This window comes from Pipistrellus kuhlii, unplaced genomic scaffold (assembly GCF_014108245.1).
Source record: "Pipistrellus kuhlii isolate mPipKuh1 unplaced genomic scaffold, mPipKuh1.p scaffold_m20_p_1, whole genome shotgun sequence".
Classification (NCBI taxonomy): Eukaryota; Metazoa; Chordata; class Mammalia; order Chiroptera; family Vespertilionidae; genus Pipistrellus; species Pipistrellus kuhlii.
The window spans coordinates 176722247-176737323 of NW_023425404.1; the positions used below are offsets into that span (position 1 = coordinate 176722247).

General features: G+C 45.4%; 1 protein-coding gene across 1 annotated transcript; it reads right to left on the reverse strand.

Annotated features, from left to right (window-relative positions):
* Nucleotides 1-6209: 6209 nt before the first annotated feature.
* On the reverse strand, nt 6210-8458 carry RHOH (ras homolog family member H). The gene has a single exon (XM_036418014.2). It carries the CDS (start codon nt 8314-8316, stop codon nt 7741-7743), a length of 576 nt encoding a protein of 191 aa, XP_036273907.1. The 5' UTR covers nt 8317-8458; the 3' UTR covers nt 6210-7740.
* Nucleotides 8459-15077: the final 6619 nt, after the last annotated feature.

Sequence of the window (15077 nt, forward strand, 5' to 3'; positions counted from 1 at the left end):
TTTACAGATAAGAAGACTGATGCACAGAGAAGTCAGTTATTTTGCACTAGTGAGTGGTAGGGTTGGATTTCAAGTCCAGGCAATTCGAACTTTAAAACACTTTTTAGCCAAAACCGGTTTGGCTCAGTGGATAGAGCGTTGGCCTGCAGACCGAAAGGTCCCAGGTTCGATTCCAGTCAAGGGCATGTACCTTGGTTTCGGGCACATCACCGGTAGGGGGTGTGCAAGAGGCAGCCGATCGATGTTTCTCTCTCACTGATGTTTCTGACTCTCCCTTCCTCTCTGTAATAAATAAATAAATAAATATATTTTAAAAAAATCTTTTTAAATTAAAAATTATGTCAGACACAGAACGTAGTGTATAAAATATGTAAGAATATTTTTGAAGGATAAATAACAGAAAAAAATTAAATGATCGCTCATGTACCCACTTCCCAAACAAGAAATAGAACATTACCAATATCTGTGCTACCCGGGGTGACCCTGCTACATCACGTTCCCTTCCTACCCAGAAAAGGTAATCACTTATTTAAATGTTGCGTTAACCACTTTCATGCTTTAAAAATTTTTATTTGCAATAAAATAGTTTTGTTTGTGATTGAACTTCATATAAGTGTAATAACACTATATATACAAGTGTAATAACACTATATATATATAATTTGCTACTTTTTCCCTCAACATTGTCTATATACACTTATATTGATATGTATAACCACAATTCATTTTCATTGTTACATAGTATTCCATATATGAATATACCAAAATGTATTCAGCCATTCTCTATTGATGATGTTGGATTGTTTCTAGTGTTTGTTATTACATGCCATACTACTAAGAGCATTCTCAGATATGTCTCCCTGGAAATCTATGCAAATCTATCTCTTGAGCATGAAATTTCTTTTTTTTAAATATATTTTTATTGATTTCAGAGATGAAAGAGAAAGGAGAGAGAAAGATAGGACATCAATGATGAGAATCATTGATCGGCTGCCTCCTGCACACCCCCTGCTGGGGATCGAGTCCATAACCCGGGCATGTGCCCTGACCAGGAATTCAACCATGACCTCCTGGTTCATAGGTTGACGCTCAACCATTGAACCACACCAGCCAGACAGAAGACCCACAGTTTTTTTGAACGTTGCTATCCCAGAACTAATCTTTTGCTTATTCAGATTAGAATTAACCAATATACTCCTCCTTTTTCTTCCAAGCAAATAGCTATCGAGAGTGATATTTTCCGGGTTTTGAAGCTAGAACAGGGCAGTTACCCAGATTGGCAAGCCGATTCCTTCAGTGGAAATTTCATCAATCACTTAGTGCCAGAACATAGAGACTACTTTTAGTATTTAGTGAGTGTATCAGCCAGAATCCTATATGAAACCAAATTTATTCTAGATGGTTCAGATGAAGAGATTTGAACAAAGGCACTACTGGTAGAGGTCTGGGCGAGGGACCACAGGAGGGATGTTGCTGTAGCACCAGCAGGAAGCCATTATCTCTTCCAGGGCTGATGGGAGAGGTGAGGAAATAACTGTCCTAGAGCCCAGGGAAAATTAGAGCCAAAAAAGAGAAGCAGTCCAGCAGGAGCTGTAGCTTTTCCCATGGAGCAAATCATAGCTATTGACAGATATGCATCACCAAGCAGGAAAGGTGTAGGACCACCTGGCCAGTGTGGCTCAGTGATTAAGCATCAACCCATTGAAACAGGTCATGGTTCCATTCCCAGTCAGGGCACATGCCTGCATTGCAGGCTCAATCCCCAGTAGAGGGCGTGCAGAAGGTAGCGGATCAATGATTCTCTCTCTCTCATCATTGATGTTTCTATCTCTCTCTCCTTCTCCCTTTCTCTCTAAAATCAATAAAAAATATATATTTTTTTTTTTTAAAATGAGTAGGACAAAAAAAAACACACACAATTAATCTCTCCTCCTACCTCTCTGACTTCCAAAAACAAGTGGATAGCAGCCAGGAAGTGGTCCCACGTGGTGCAGTCCTTAGGATTAACCTCCAGGCACAGAGGGCGCAGAAAGGGTGGAAAATAGAAAGGGGAGGAGTAGGGACAGCCAGCAGAGACAAGTCAGGACTGGGGCCTATGACCCACCTGAGACTTCTCAGGAACAATGACAAAAAAAACCCACAAACAAACAAACAAAAAAAACCTCACACAAAAAGCCCCTCTGGTGCCTAATGGGTCATTCTCGCTTCTTAGCTAAATTAGCAAAAGTAATGGACATCATATACAATTCATCTCAAGATTGTTAGCTGGCCAAGTTTAATTATGCCAAAATTACATGGAGAAATCGGGACACTTTGAAAAGTAGCTGCACAAGGGAACTACCTCCACTTCTCCACCTCATGAACGTGTTCTGAGGATAAAACGAGATGATGTATATAAAGAACCCAGTTCAGTCTCTGGAACCAGCGAACATTCAAATGCAGTTGTTGCTATGATTGTGTGTCATTTTATTTATCTCACTCTGCCTAACCTTGCCAAAAACAGAGCTTGCTTCTGCATCCCATCATGCGGTCCACCAGTTCTAGGATATTCTAATCTGATCTAGTGTATTCAGCCTATGTGTCTGTATGGGAATCTACCAAGAACTTACCAGCACCACCACTGGAACAACAGTTTACAGGTATATGGCATTTCCACAATCGTTATTGAATTCATTCTTAGAGTAACCAGGAATTGTCTCTGTCCTAAGAAAGGGAAGCCGGGGCTGAAAGACACAAGACCCAGTCTTTCTGACTAAAATGTGTCTCAACTGTGTGGCCTTTGACTCCCTCATTATGGCTCTCTAATTACCATTAAGTATGAAGTCCGTGTCAGGATATATTTTTTAAACCTATTTTTTTTCATTTCAGAGAGGAAGGGAGAGGAAAAGAGAGAGAGAGAAAATCAATGATGAGAGAAAATCACTGATTGGCTGTCTCCTGCATGCCCTGACTGGGAATCCAACCGTGACCTCCCGGTTCATAGGTCGTTGCTCAACCACTGAGCCACGACAGCTGGGCTGACAGGGGATGTATTTTAGAATCGACTAAAATAGTCAATGTAGATTTTAGGCTTAATCAAGTACTATTTATGAACTCACGAATAATTTCCATGGTTTATTGTATCTTTTCTGGCGAAACACTGCTTGCGAGCTTAGCCAGTGATTCCATGTCTTTGCTGTATCAGGACAATGGCGGCTTAAGGAGAAACAGGACCCTCCCTGGAGTTGTTCTGATCTGACTCGGCCTGTAAGAGTGCCTTCTTGGTGACACTCAAAGATGTCATCACCCTGCAAATATGCCAAACCAGAGTCCTCCTCTCACACCTCCTGCTGGGTAAATGCCCTAAACCCCTAAAAGTGTCCTAACCCCCTAAAAGAAAAACCCAGCTCTGCTCTCCCATCCAAAGGAAATACCTGAAACCTGAGAGGAGGGGAGGGTTAAGGAAAGTGAGAGAAGAAAAAGAGAATATTTCCCAAGCTTTTTTTTTTTTTTTTTTAATATATTTTATTGATTTTTTACAGAGAGGAAGGGAGAGAGATAGAGAGTTAAGAAGGTCGATAACAGAGAAACATCGGCCAGCTGTCCCCTGCACACCCCCCACCGGGGATGTGCCCCCAACGGGAATCAAACCTGGGACCTTTCAGTCCGCAGACCGACGCTCTACCACTGAGCCAAACCGGTTCCGGCTCAAGCTTTTTTTAAAGCATCAAATCATGATGCGTACCCTCTCTGCCGATCACATGTAATCAACCTACAAAGGTTTATTTAAAAGCCAAGGGCTGGCCCGGCCGGCGTGGTTCCGTGGTTGAGCATCAACTTATGAACCAGGAGGTCACCATTCGATTCCCGGTCAGGGCACGTGCCCGGGCTGCGGGCTCGATCCCCAGTGTGGGGCGTGCAGAAGGCAGCCGATCAATGATTCTCTCATCATCGATTTTCTCTCTCCTCTCTCTCTCCCTCTCTGAAATGAACAAAAACGTATTTAAATAAAAAGTTTAAAAGCCAGGGACTGCAGCAGGGACCTTGGCCAATATGGTGCTCTGTGACTCAGAGAGGTCCTGTCCTCATTGCCAGAGAGAAAGGGGGAGGACTAAGTTCAGACTTGGAATCGGTTACTCAAAGTAGCTTTAAAATACAGGCCACTTGACGGGTGGGGGTGAGGCCGACAGGCTGCATGAGGTCGGATGTGGCAAAGCCGTGCAGCCGGGCTGCTCTGGGAGGAAGTGGGGCACGGCGGCTCTGAGCAGGGCTTTGGAGACAGACAGACCTGCTCCGGTCCCACTGCCGCCGCCGCTCAGCTGCTGGACGGCCGGGGCTTGTCATGTCGGTGGGCCAGGCCTCCGTGGGGGATGCTCATTATAGAGCCGCCGCCTACACACCACGTGGTGACACGGTGCGCACTCTAGCGCGGAGACGGCGCCGGCCCGCTCGAGGCGCCCGGCAAACTGGAATGGTTAGGGTACTTTCAAGCGTCTCGTCATTCAGCCTGATTTCATCACCATGGGTTCTGCTGCCCATTTATGCAGTTGGTATAAAGGGGAAAAAGAAGAGGATGGCTAACTCCACCACTCCAATCAACTCTTTCATGTAAACTAAGAGCATACTTAGCATTGCAATCGTTAAGAAATCAACCTGCTCTAGCCAACAGCAAGGCTGTGCAAGTCCAAGAAACGTGAGCCTGAGCTTAGGCAGGTAAACATAAATGTACACTCATGTAGAACATGCATTGCATGGATTCCGACAAAAATGACCCACTTTCACCTTTTAAAAAAAATATATTTTATTAATTATTTTTTTATTTTTTTATTTATTTTACAGAGAGGAAGAGAGAGGGATAGAGAATTAGAAACATCGATGAGAGAGAATCATCCATCAGCTGCCTCTTGCACACCCCTTACTGGGGATGTGCCCGCAACCAAGCTACTTGCCCTTGACCGGAATCGAACCCGGGACCTTTCAGTCTGCAGGCTGAAGCTCTGTCCACTGAGCTAAACCAGTTTCGGCCACTTTCACTTCTTAACCCCTGCAAGGCCAGTGGGGGTCTGCTTGCTTCCCAGACCCGCTTTGCGACACAGCAGCCCAATTCCTTTCCCCTCTCTAATTCAACACGTTTGTGCTGGCTCTGGGGGCACTGAGACACCTGGGAGGTAGCTCTGCCTTCAAGAACTTATAGCCTGGTAGGGGAGACAGACACCCGTGAGCCTCCATTTTCCACCAGGTCCCATCGCTAGGAAGGTGTACACACAGATTCTTGTTCTCAGTGGGAGGGTTCCAGAGGGAACCTTTAGGCGTGGCTCCTGCCAGCAGGCAGAAGGCTCCTTGGTGTGTCTGTCCAGGTGACTATGCCCTCTCTGGCCTTCCCTTCCTCCTTCCGAATGGAATCACCTCCTCGTCCCTCACTGTGAATCAGGGACCTGGGCTTCCCCCCTTCGGAGATACCTGTGCCCTCATCTCCCTTCAACAACAAAGGAAAATAGCATGGGGAAAGCCCATGGTAGTGAATACAAAGTCACTCCTGCTCACAAGCTAAATAGTCTCCCCACTAAAGGCTGGTCCTGGCCGAAACCAGTTTGGCTCAGTGGATAGAGCATCGGTCTGTGAACTCAAGACTGGGTTCGATTCCGGTCAAGGGCATGTACTTTGGTTGCGGGCACATCCCCGGTGGAGGGTGTGCAGGAGGCAGCTGATCGGTGTTTATCTCTCATCGATGTTTCTGACTCTCTATCCCTCTCCCTTCCTCTCTGTAAAAAAATCAATAAAATGTCTATATTTTTAAAAAAGACTGATCCTGAAGGAGAATCTGTATGCGTTATATAAGACCGTTGATGAAAAAGACAAGGATCAACAGGGGTATTGAAGAAGGTGAGCTCCCATCGCCTCCCCAGCCTGGTCAGGTTTAAGCCCTCCAACCCTCGATGTGCAATCCCGAGAGTTGGATACAAGGGTCTCGAGTCAAAGGACACAGGTGCCACAGAGGCGAGGACAAGCCTCAGGACTGGAGGACTAGAGAAGGCTGGGTGGAAGGAGATACATCAGCCCTGGAAACTGAGGGAGCCTCGGCCCCAAAGACTTAAGATCCAGCTTCCAGGCCTTTTACTGGATGTGGATGAGAGAGAGGAAAGTGTGGAGATGAGCACACATTTGATTTTTAACACCGATTATGGCTATCAAGACCTGACCACATAAGGAAACTCAACAATTGGCTTGGTTTATGTCAACATAAGTTTAATCATAGTCATTTATGCCAAGTAAGTGCCTTACCATTTGTATCTAATGGCCACATTATAACATAACAACGATGTACTTTAACAAACGTGGTACAGAGTGGTTCTGAGTTTTATTGGGTTAGGTGAGTGAATGAGGTACCCGGTGCCAGCATTTGCAATTTCTTCCTTGAGTTACATGGTCTCTGTTCTCAACGTTAACAGATGATTGATACCATTGTTTTTGAAGCTTTTTAGATAGAATGAGGTTTAAGGCGGAGTCATCATTCAGTATTTTCCCTGATAAGATTTTATCTGAAAATTGGCTATACAGTTCTCCTGTTCCCTGTACTTGGAATTTGTGGGGCTTTTGTTTTGTCTTTGTTTTTGTTTTAACTCTGGTGCTTCACATGGATGAAATAGGAAAAGCTATAAGTTGTACCTGTGTTCCCTTATACACACACACACACATATGTACATAGACACCTTAGCCATTACTCTGATTACATCCTAAAATTAATAAATTATAGTTGCCCTTCCAGGTCAGTTAAGAGCTCAAGTAACCAATTCCCCAGATTACCAGCATGCAGAACGCTGAGCCTGCTCTCACTCACAAGGCCTGCAGCCAGCCAGGGGGGGCCAGTGTCGGAAAACCCAGGCAAAGTGCAGTGGTTCCCAAAGGAAAAGGAGACTTTTAAATTCTGTTCTGAGCTCTGCTGCCATTACTTGGAGGCAGTCAGATTCCCTCCCCAAACGGTTTTCCTTTCATCTGTTTTGGTAAATAAAAGAGAATACTTAGTGCATCATGGGAGTTCATTGAGTGAAAGGTAGTACCATAAATAAGAAACCCTTTTTTACATATAATTACAGGAAAACAGACGGGTAACTGTTAAACTCATTAGGCAGTATTAAAGTAGCATATGTTATCGAATGTATTTTATACACAAATTGGCTAACAGCTGGGCGGAGAATTAATAGCAAGGATTGGCTGGCAGTCCTTTTCAAATCTGATCACCTAGCAAAATCAGGTAGGCAAGTGGCTTCAACAAAACTTACTACTTCAGGTGAAAATAACACCCCGAACACACGGCGGAGTCCTGTAAGGTCATGTCACACACACACACACATACACCGGAGTGTGTTTGTGAGTCTGTAGGAAAAGACTTCCCAAGCACGAAAACTAATTATGTACAAGAGCTCTACACTTGGTTACCACTTAAATAAAACATGTCTTTAAATATAGAATTCTTTGGAAAACTCGACTTCCCTGTCCAAAATTATGGGGACCTTTTTAGTTTCTTAACCAGAGATAGAATATTCGTTCCAGCTTCTCAAGAGACTGCCTCGTTGGCCAGGATGAGGAGTCTGTTTGCAGAGTGTACTTAATAAAACCACCAGCGACCAAGTCCCATCAACAGAGCACACACTGCCCGGGAGGTACCCGGGAAGAGCACCCACCCTTACTGTTGGCTCTCCCTGCGCCCATTAGTCTTTGAGGCGGGTGAGTAAATGCATGTTGGGTGAAGTCTCTTGGGGGTTAGAAGATCTTGCACTCATTAATGGAGAAGAGCTTCCTCCTGTTGCGTCTCCTGGCCTGGTTGACGGCAGTCCGGACGGCACACTCAAACACCTGCTGGACCCCCCGGTTGCTCAGGGCCGAGCACTCCAGGTAGCCCTTAGCTCTCACGTCCTGGGCTAGTCGCTTCCCATCAATGGCACTGATGCAGGAGGCCCTGTGGGTCCCCACCTCCCGCTGGTCCGTCTGGGTGGCCACCACCAGCACGGGAGTACAGGGCAAGTGGCTCCTGATCTCGCCAATCCACTTGTTCTTCAGGTTCAGGAAAGAGTTGTGGTTGGCCACGGAGTAGCACATCAGCACCACGTCGGCCTGCTGGTAGGACAGGGGGCGGATGCTTTTGAAGGCATCGTTGCCGGCGGTGTCCCAGAGGCCCAGGCTGATCTGCATGCCGTCCATGAAGACGTCCACACCCGTGTTCTCGTACACCGTGGGCTTGTAGGCCTCTGGGAAGGTCTCGGAGGTGAAGCGCACCAACAGGGAGGTCTTCCCCACGGCGGAGTCCCCCACCAGCACACACTTGATGGAGCTCAGCATCTTCCCAGCTTGGATCCCTCCTTACGCGTTCAGAACCCTTGGGTGGCCGAGGCCAATGCCATCCAACGCAGGGAATAAACACGGGATGGGTCTGTGGTCCCAGAGTCTCCAACAGCAGCCTGCAGAGCGCTACTCCTCTCCATGCACCCGAGAGAGACCTCGGTCTACTTCGAAAAGCCCCAGAGTCTGGTCTTCAGCTGGAACAGAAAGAGAAGAGGGAACATTGAGTCTTTCTTTTTCCTTTTTGGATGAGACTGGGCCCTTGCTTCCTGGCGAGCGGGTTCAACGTGGGGCCCACCTCAGTGGAGCTGCCCTCCCCGACTCGCCTAACCCACTCTTCCCAGCAAAGAGGGCTTGGATCTGCTTATCCCCAGCTCATGCACCCGCAGCTCCACCCAGTCAAGAAGCAGAAGCTGATTTTATCTCGAAAAATCAGCCTAGTGATAAAAAAAACAAAAACAAAAAAACACCAGCAACTGCTCTGATCATAACATGAAAAAGACCTCGACAGCAACCTGGTGTGTGAATGAGCCGTTTTCAAACAGCTCTCTCTCGCTCTCTCTCTCGCTCTCTCTCTCTCTCTCTCTCTCTCTCTCTCTGGCTTCCGCCCCAAGAAGCAGGGAAGGCAGCTGGCAGCGCTCTCCCGCTTCAGTTTCTAATGGATCCCAGCCGCTTCGGGAACTGCAGGGAGAGGCCGGTAATGGGCCGAGGCATCACCAGCACTCCCTTTCACTGATGGATTAACCAGCCAGTCCGTGGTTTATGTGGGAATGTGTGTTGAGGTCAGAGAAAAGAAATGACCAGAACTCTAAAAATTTGCTGTGTGTGTTTTTTCCCCCCTTGAATTTTGTTTTGTTTTTTTCCCCCCCAAAAAAGTGGCTACTGTTCTAATGGAAAGGGCACTGTCCTTGCGTTTCTGCATCTGAGCTAAGACTTCATCACTTACACAGCAACATGGCTTGGAGCAGGCACTGCTTGGTCTCCGAGCCTCATTTTGCACATCTGCACCGTTATGATCAATTTAGGAGCTGCTCCTCAGAGATGTGAGGGTTAAATTATTTCTTTCTTTCAATGTGGTGTGTTGTTTTTTGTGGGGGTTTTTGTGTGTGTGCGTGTTTGTTTTTTTTAACTTTATTGTTGAAAGTATTACATAGGTCCTCCTTTTTCCCCGATTAAACTCTTCCAGCCAGCTCGTGCTCCCGTCTCAACCCCAGGCCCTCACCACCCCATTGTGTGTCCACGGGTTATGCTTATATGCACACAAGTGCATTGCTTTCAACATTGTTGGATAGCTACCTCTATATCAGAACTCCGATAGGCCCCTGGTTAAACAAAATAACTTGCTGAAAAGTAATCACATTCAGTGCCTCTCACTTCAACAAGACTGCATAAAATAAGACAGAATCTGAATTTCATGAAAAGATCAAATAAATCCTCATTCACTGCAGGTGAGCGAGTCCCCGGGGATGAGACCAGCAGTGGAGACAGTGACCTATTTGCCAAGGGACATCATCACCAGGCCAGCCCTGCCTCAGACAAAGGAAAGGTCTTTCAGACCGAAATCCAAAGTACAGCTTATGAATACAATCCAGGCTTACAAACTCCCTGCCGGGGATCTTCCTGACATGTCACACGCAAAGCAATGTAAAGCCAACCTGCAGGTCTGCTTCAGCTTTTAAAGGTCACTCCTCTAAATCCTGCCATCCACCTCCAAGACATTTTTTAAAAAATATATTTTTTATTGATTTTTCACAAAGAGGAAGAGAGGAACAGAGAGTTAGAAACATCGATGAGAGAGAAACATCGAACAGCTGCCTCTTGCACCCCCCACACTGGGGATGTGCCCGCAACCAAGGTACATGCCCTTGACCAGAATTGAACCCGGGACCCTTCAGTCCCCAGGCAGACGCTCTATCCAATGAGCCAAACTGGTTTCAGCTCCAAGACATTTTTATCCTTGCCAACCCTCGGTCTCTGTTGGTTTAATTAGATAAAATAGCCTTTGCAAATGAGCTAATCAAATAACTCATGATTTTCATGTATTCACTTTTTTTTTAACCACACAAAAGCTGAGTTTCATGAAAAGATCAAATAAATTCTTGATTAAGTTAAGTTACTTAACTTAAGAGGTTAACTTACTTAACCCCTCTGAGTCTTGTTTTTTGTTTTGCTTTGTTTTGTTTTTCATAGAAAATGAGAAGAAGAAAGTGCCTTTTTCGTGTAACTATTGTAAGAATTCAGCATGTGGAGAGTCTGGCTCAGCACAGCACCTGGCATCTGGGATCTATAGAGAGCCATCATGTGACCAATTTGCACTACTATTTATTTAAAATGCCAAACACCGAGTGTCCATGGCACAGGGCCAGGATGTGCAAGGTTCAGCTGATTCAATCTGAGGGCCATCGTGGGTCGCTGTCATGGAGGATGGTCCTGGACATCTGTGTCTCCAGACCTTGGAGCAAAGTCTCCTTGGGCTCCATCGGTCTCAAACCTCAGATCCTTAGACTTACTGATGGCTTAAATACATTTTACACGCACACGCACGCACACACACGCACTCACGCACGCACGCACGCACGCTCGCACGCACATACACCTGTTACCTAGTTAAATCTAAGACCTGTTAAGGCATTTTTTAAGCTTTATTCTGATCCCAATGTAGTAGGACCAGAACTAGGAAAAATGGACATGCACCAGACTTTTGGTTATCAAATAAAATCTCTCTAATGAGGTTCAGTAAAAGCCAAATTTCCTGACTAAATATCTGCAAAAAGAAGTTGACGAGACAACATTGTTAAGAACACGGGCTCCGAAGTCGGGTAGATCTGGTGTTGAATCTGGGCTGCCCAAACTTGTGTGACAACCTTAAGGGACATTCTTAACCCACCTCAGCCTCAGTTTCCCTCCTCTGTAAAATCAATGTAATAGCACCAACATCACCAGTTGTTGAGAGTATTATGTGCTTAGATGTATAAATTCCTTAGCATAGTGCGTAATGTAAACATACTATATGTACATAGTCAACACATAGCAAACACACAACAAGTATTTCTTATTAATATCACTGTTAGATAATAATTACTAAACATAGTGATAATTGCTGAAACTGGTTGGCTCAGTGGATAGAGTGTCGGCCTGCAGACTGAAAGGTCTCGAGTTCGATTCCGGTCAATGGTTGTGGGCACATCCCCAGTGGGGAGTGTGCACGAGGCAGCTGATCGGTGTTTCTCTCTCATCGATGTTTCTAACTGTCTGTCCCTCTCTCTTCCTCTCTGTAAAAAATCAATAAAATATATATTTTTTAAAATAATAAAATAAACATAGTGATAATTATTAATAAGTGGGAACTTTGAAGTAGCTCTAAAGAGTATTTTTCCTGCAAAAGATACTCTGTATATCTTATATCCAGTTATGACTACAAAAAAGGGGGGGGGGTATCTTTATAGTATAAAAATATATCTATACATAAACAAAGAAATTCTGTCTGAGCTTTGCCATCTAGAGAGCTCCAAAGAGTCAGATGGGAGAAAAAGACTCTGTTCAGTCAAGTGACCTTCACCCCCCAGCCCATCTGGTACTCAGAGGCTCACCAAGCCAGCTCTCCGGGCCTCGGTTTCCCGAACAGTAAAGTGGTTGAATAAGACCAGCTTTCCCTGTGGTTCAATTGAAACTAAAGCCAGAGGAGAAACCTTTATTGCCTGCCACAGTGGCTATAAGAACAAACCTCTGCATGATTCCGTAGCAGGAGCACGGAAGAGCTATATGATGACATGCGTAGCCTTTAGCAGATGCTAAATATGGAGCTGGGAGAGGAGGGCGGGGAGGAGCTCCGGTCCAGGCTAGAGCGATACCCTATATAGACATGACAGACCATCTTCAGACGGTGTGTCACATGTGCCCGAGATAGAGCCGCCCTGGGCCGCATCATCAGTGTGGAAGGTGAATGAGCTTGAGTTCAGTGGGATTTCTCCTAAAGGGTTGTTACCGCGTGAGAAACAGAAGCAGGATTTCAGTGATATTTCACAAATGGCTACCTGGAGGGATGCCTCAATCATGTGTCTCTCAAAACAGAAGAGTTACAGAGAGTGACTTCAGATAGCGCCATGAGCAACCCTTGTAGGACTTAAAGCCGACTGCAATTTAGGAACCTCCCATCCCCGGCACCTCTCAGGTCTCAACAACTTGATTTCTCGTCTCTTTCTCCTCTTTTCGCCGTTTTCACAGAAAGGGTGCACAGGCCCTGTGGTCCACACACAGAGGACAGAAAAGAGCTTCATCTTGCAAAGGCAGAGGTGTATGAAGGCCTAAAGGCAGAAGACAGGAGGCCTTAGGGATGAGTTCTCGTCCATTTCATGTGCTGGAGCTCTGAGGGCTTTCCAGTAGGAAACCCTCAATTCTCATCCCAACTAACAGATACCCACTCTTCACTCTCCCTCTTTCTTCAGATACACTCTGTGCCTCTCTATCTGCCTGGAAAGACCTGCCCTTCACTCACCACCCCCCAACTCTCATCTCTTCTCGAAAAATCTTCTTTGATCACCTCACCCACTGGTAGACCAGGTGCCCCCTCTGTGTGGCCATGCGAACCCCCACTCTTCATACCACCATCATCATCGCACTCTGCTGAAATGTTGGTCCTCCTGTGTTTATCCCTCATCTGTGAAGATGGAATTAGATCTACCCATCTCCCTCAGTAGTGTGGAAATATATAACAAATGCAGTAATTTGTGCTTGGACTCTCACAAGACTTTGTACATTTGGAAATACTCTCTTATTTGTTATGTTAGAAAGCCTCTTCAGAACAACAGAGCACAGTATAAAACTAAGGTGAAATTATGACTATTACTAACCAAAAATTATGATAGTTTTTAGGTTATTTGGACTTTATGAAGTGGCTTACTTCAAAATGCTGATGGAATCCTCGGCTGTTTTCTTTTTTCAAAAGTATGAACCCGTGCCGAAACCAGTTTGGCTCTATGGATAGAGCGTCGGCCTGCGGACTGAAAGGTCCCAGGTTCGATTCCGGTCAAGGGCATGTACCTTGGTTGCAGGCACATCCCCAGTAGGGGGTGTGCAAGAGGCAGCTGATCGATGTTTCTCTTTCATCGATGTTTCTAACTCTCTATCCCTCTCTCTTCCTCTCTGTAAAAAATCAATAAAATATATTTATTTTTAAAAAAAAGTATGAACCTGTGGTTTGTCCCCACATGTAAAAATTAGTTCAAAATGGATCAAAGACCTAAATGTATGACCTAAAACAAAAAATTATATAGACGTAAACATAGGTACTAAGCTTATAGACCGTGGTCTTAGATAAAGTTTTATGAATTTGATCCAAAAAACAAGAGAGGTAAAGGCAAAAATAAATGAATGGGACTACGTCAAACTAGAAAGCTTCTGCACAGCAAAAGAAACCACCAACAAAACAAAAAGGCAACCAACCAAATGGGAGAAGATATTTGCAAACAGCTTTGACAAGAGATTTATATCCAAAAGATAGTTTTAAAAACTCATACAACACCAAACAAACAAACAATCCGATTTAAAATTGGGCAGAGTACCTAAAAAGACACTTCTCCCAAGATGATATACAAATGACCAACAGATATATGAAAAGATGCTGAACTTCACTAGCCATTATGGAAACGCAAGTCAAAACTACAGTGAGATACCACTCACTCCTTCCCGCCCGCCTGCTCACTGCTCCTGAGCGCTGACTTGGGGATGGAAGAGGCTCCTGCCACAGCCAGTGAGCTCACCTGGCTTCTAGCTGAGAGGCACTCCTCCTGTGGGAGCGCACTGACCACCAGGGGACAGCTCCTGCATTGAGCATCTTCCCCCTGGTGGTCAGTGCACATCGCAGTGACTGGTCCTTCGGCCATTAAGTTGATTTGCACATTACCCTTTTATTATATAGGATGTCACCCCAATAAAAAAGAAAGTAAATGTGGTCCTTTAAATTTAACATTCGTTTGATCTTAACTGAAAATAAAGAACTATTTTAAAAAATATATATGAGCGCTTGGCAGCCGTTGGCCACGGGTGGCCTGTCCAGTATGGAGAATACATCGAAATGCATGTCCTCCAAAGCGCGCTGGGCAAAGGGCCTGCACTGGCAGCAGTCAATTCGTTAAGGAAAGTGATTCTGCTCTAACCGGTCAGGCTGAGTGGCTAGAGCATCAGCCCTCAGACTGAAGAGACCTGGGTTCGATTCCAGTCAAGGGCACATGCCCAAGTTGCAGGCTTGATCCCCAGTGGGGGAGGGGGGGGCATGCAGGAGGCAGCCAATCAATGATTCTCACCATTAATGTTTCTGTCTTTCTCCCTTCCTCTCTCTGAAATCAATGAAAATATATATTTTAGGTGATTCTGTCGTAAATCTAATGCATTTAGATGGTTAGGAAATTGGCATGCTCCTCGGCAGCTCACCTCCGCCCTCAGCGACCCCACACAGCCCAGCAGGAGCGCCATAGCAGGAGCGGGCCTTGGTCGGGATGGCGAACCCAGGGAGCCCCGGTCTGGCAAGGGGACCGGGGGCTTCATTTTGTTTCTTTTTCTCCCCAGGAAAGAGAATCATCATGCCAGGCAACTGAACATTAAAAAAGAATAACCATCTCTAAATGTTATTACTCCAAACTCTGGCTCAGTTTTTATTCTCTAATAAATATACACTTGTCTACATCTTCTAAACACATCTTCAGATTTTTTAAAAATTATTTTCAACAGAGTCTACACACTTGCCAGGCTTTAGACAAATAGCT

Coding starts and splice junctions, on each gene's coding strand:
- RHOH (XM_036418014.2), bottom strand. CDS start 8,316: ATGCTGAGCTCCATCAAGTGTGTGCTGGTGGGGGACTCCGCCGTGGGG.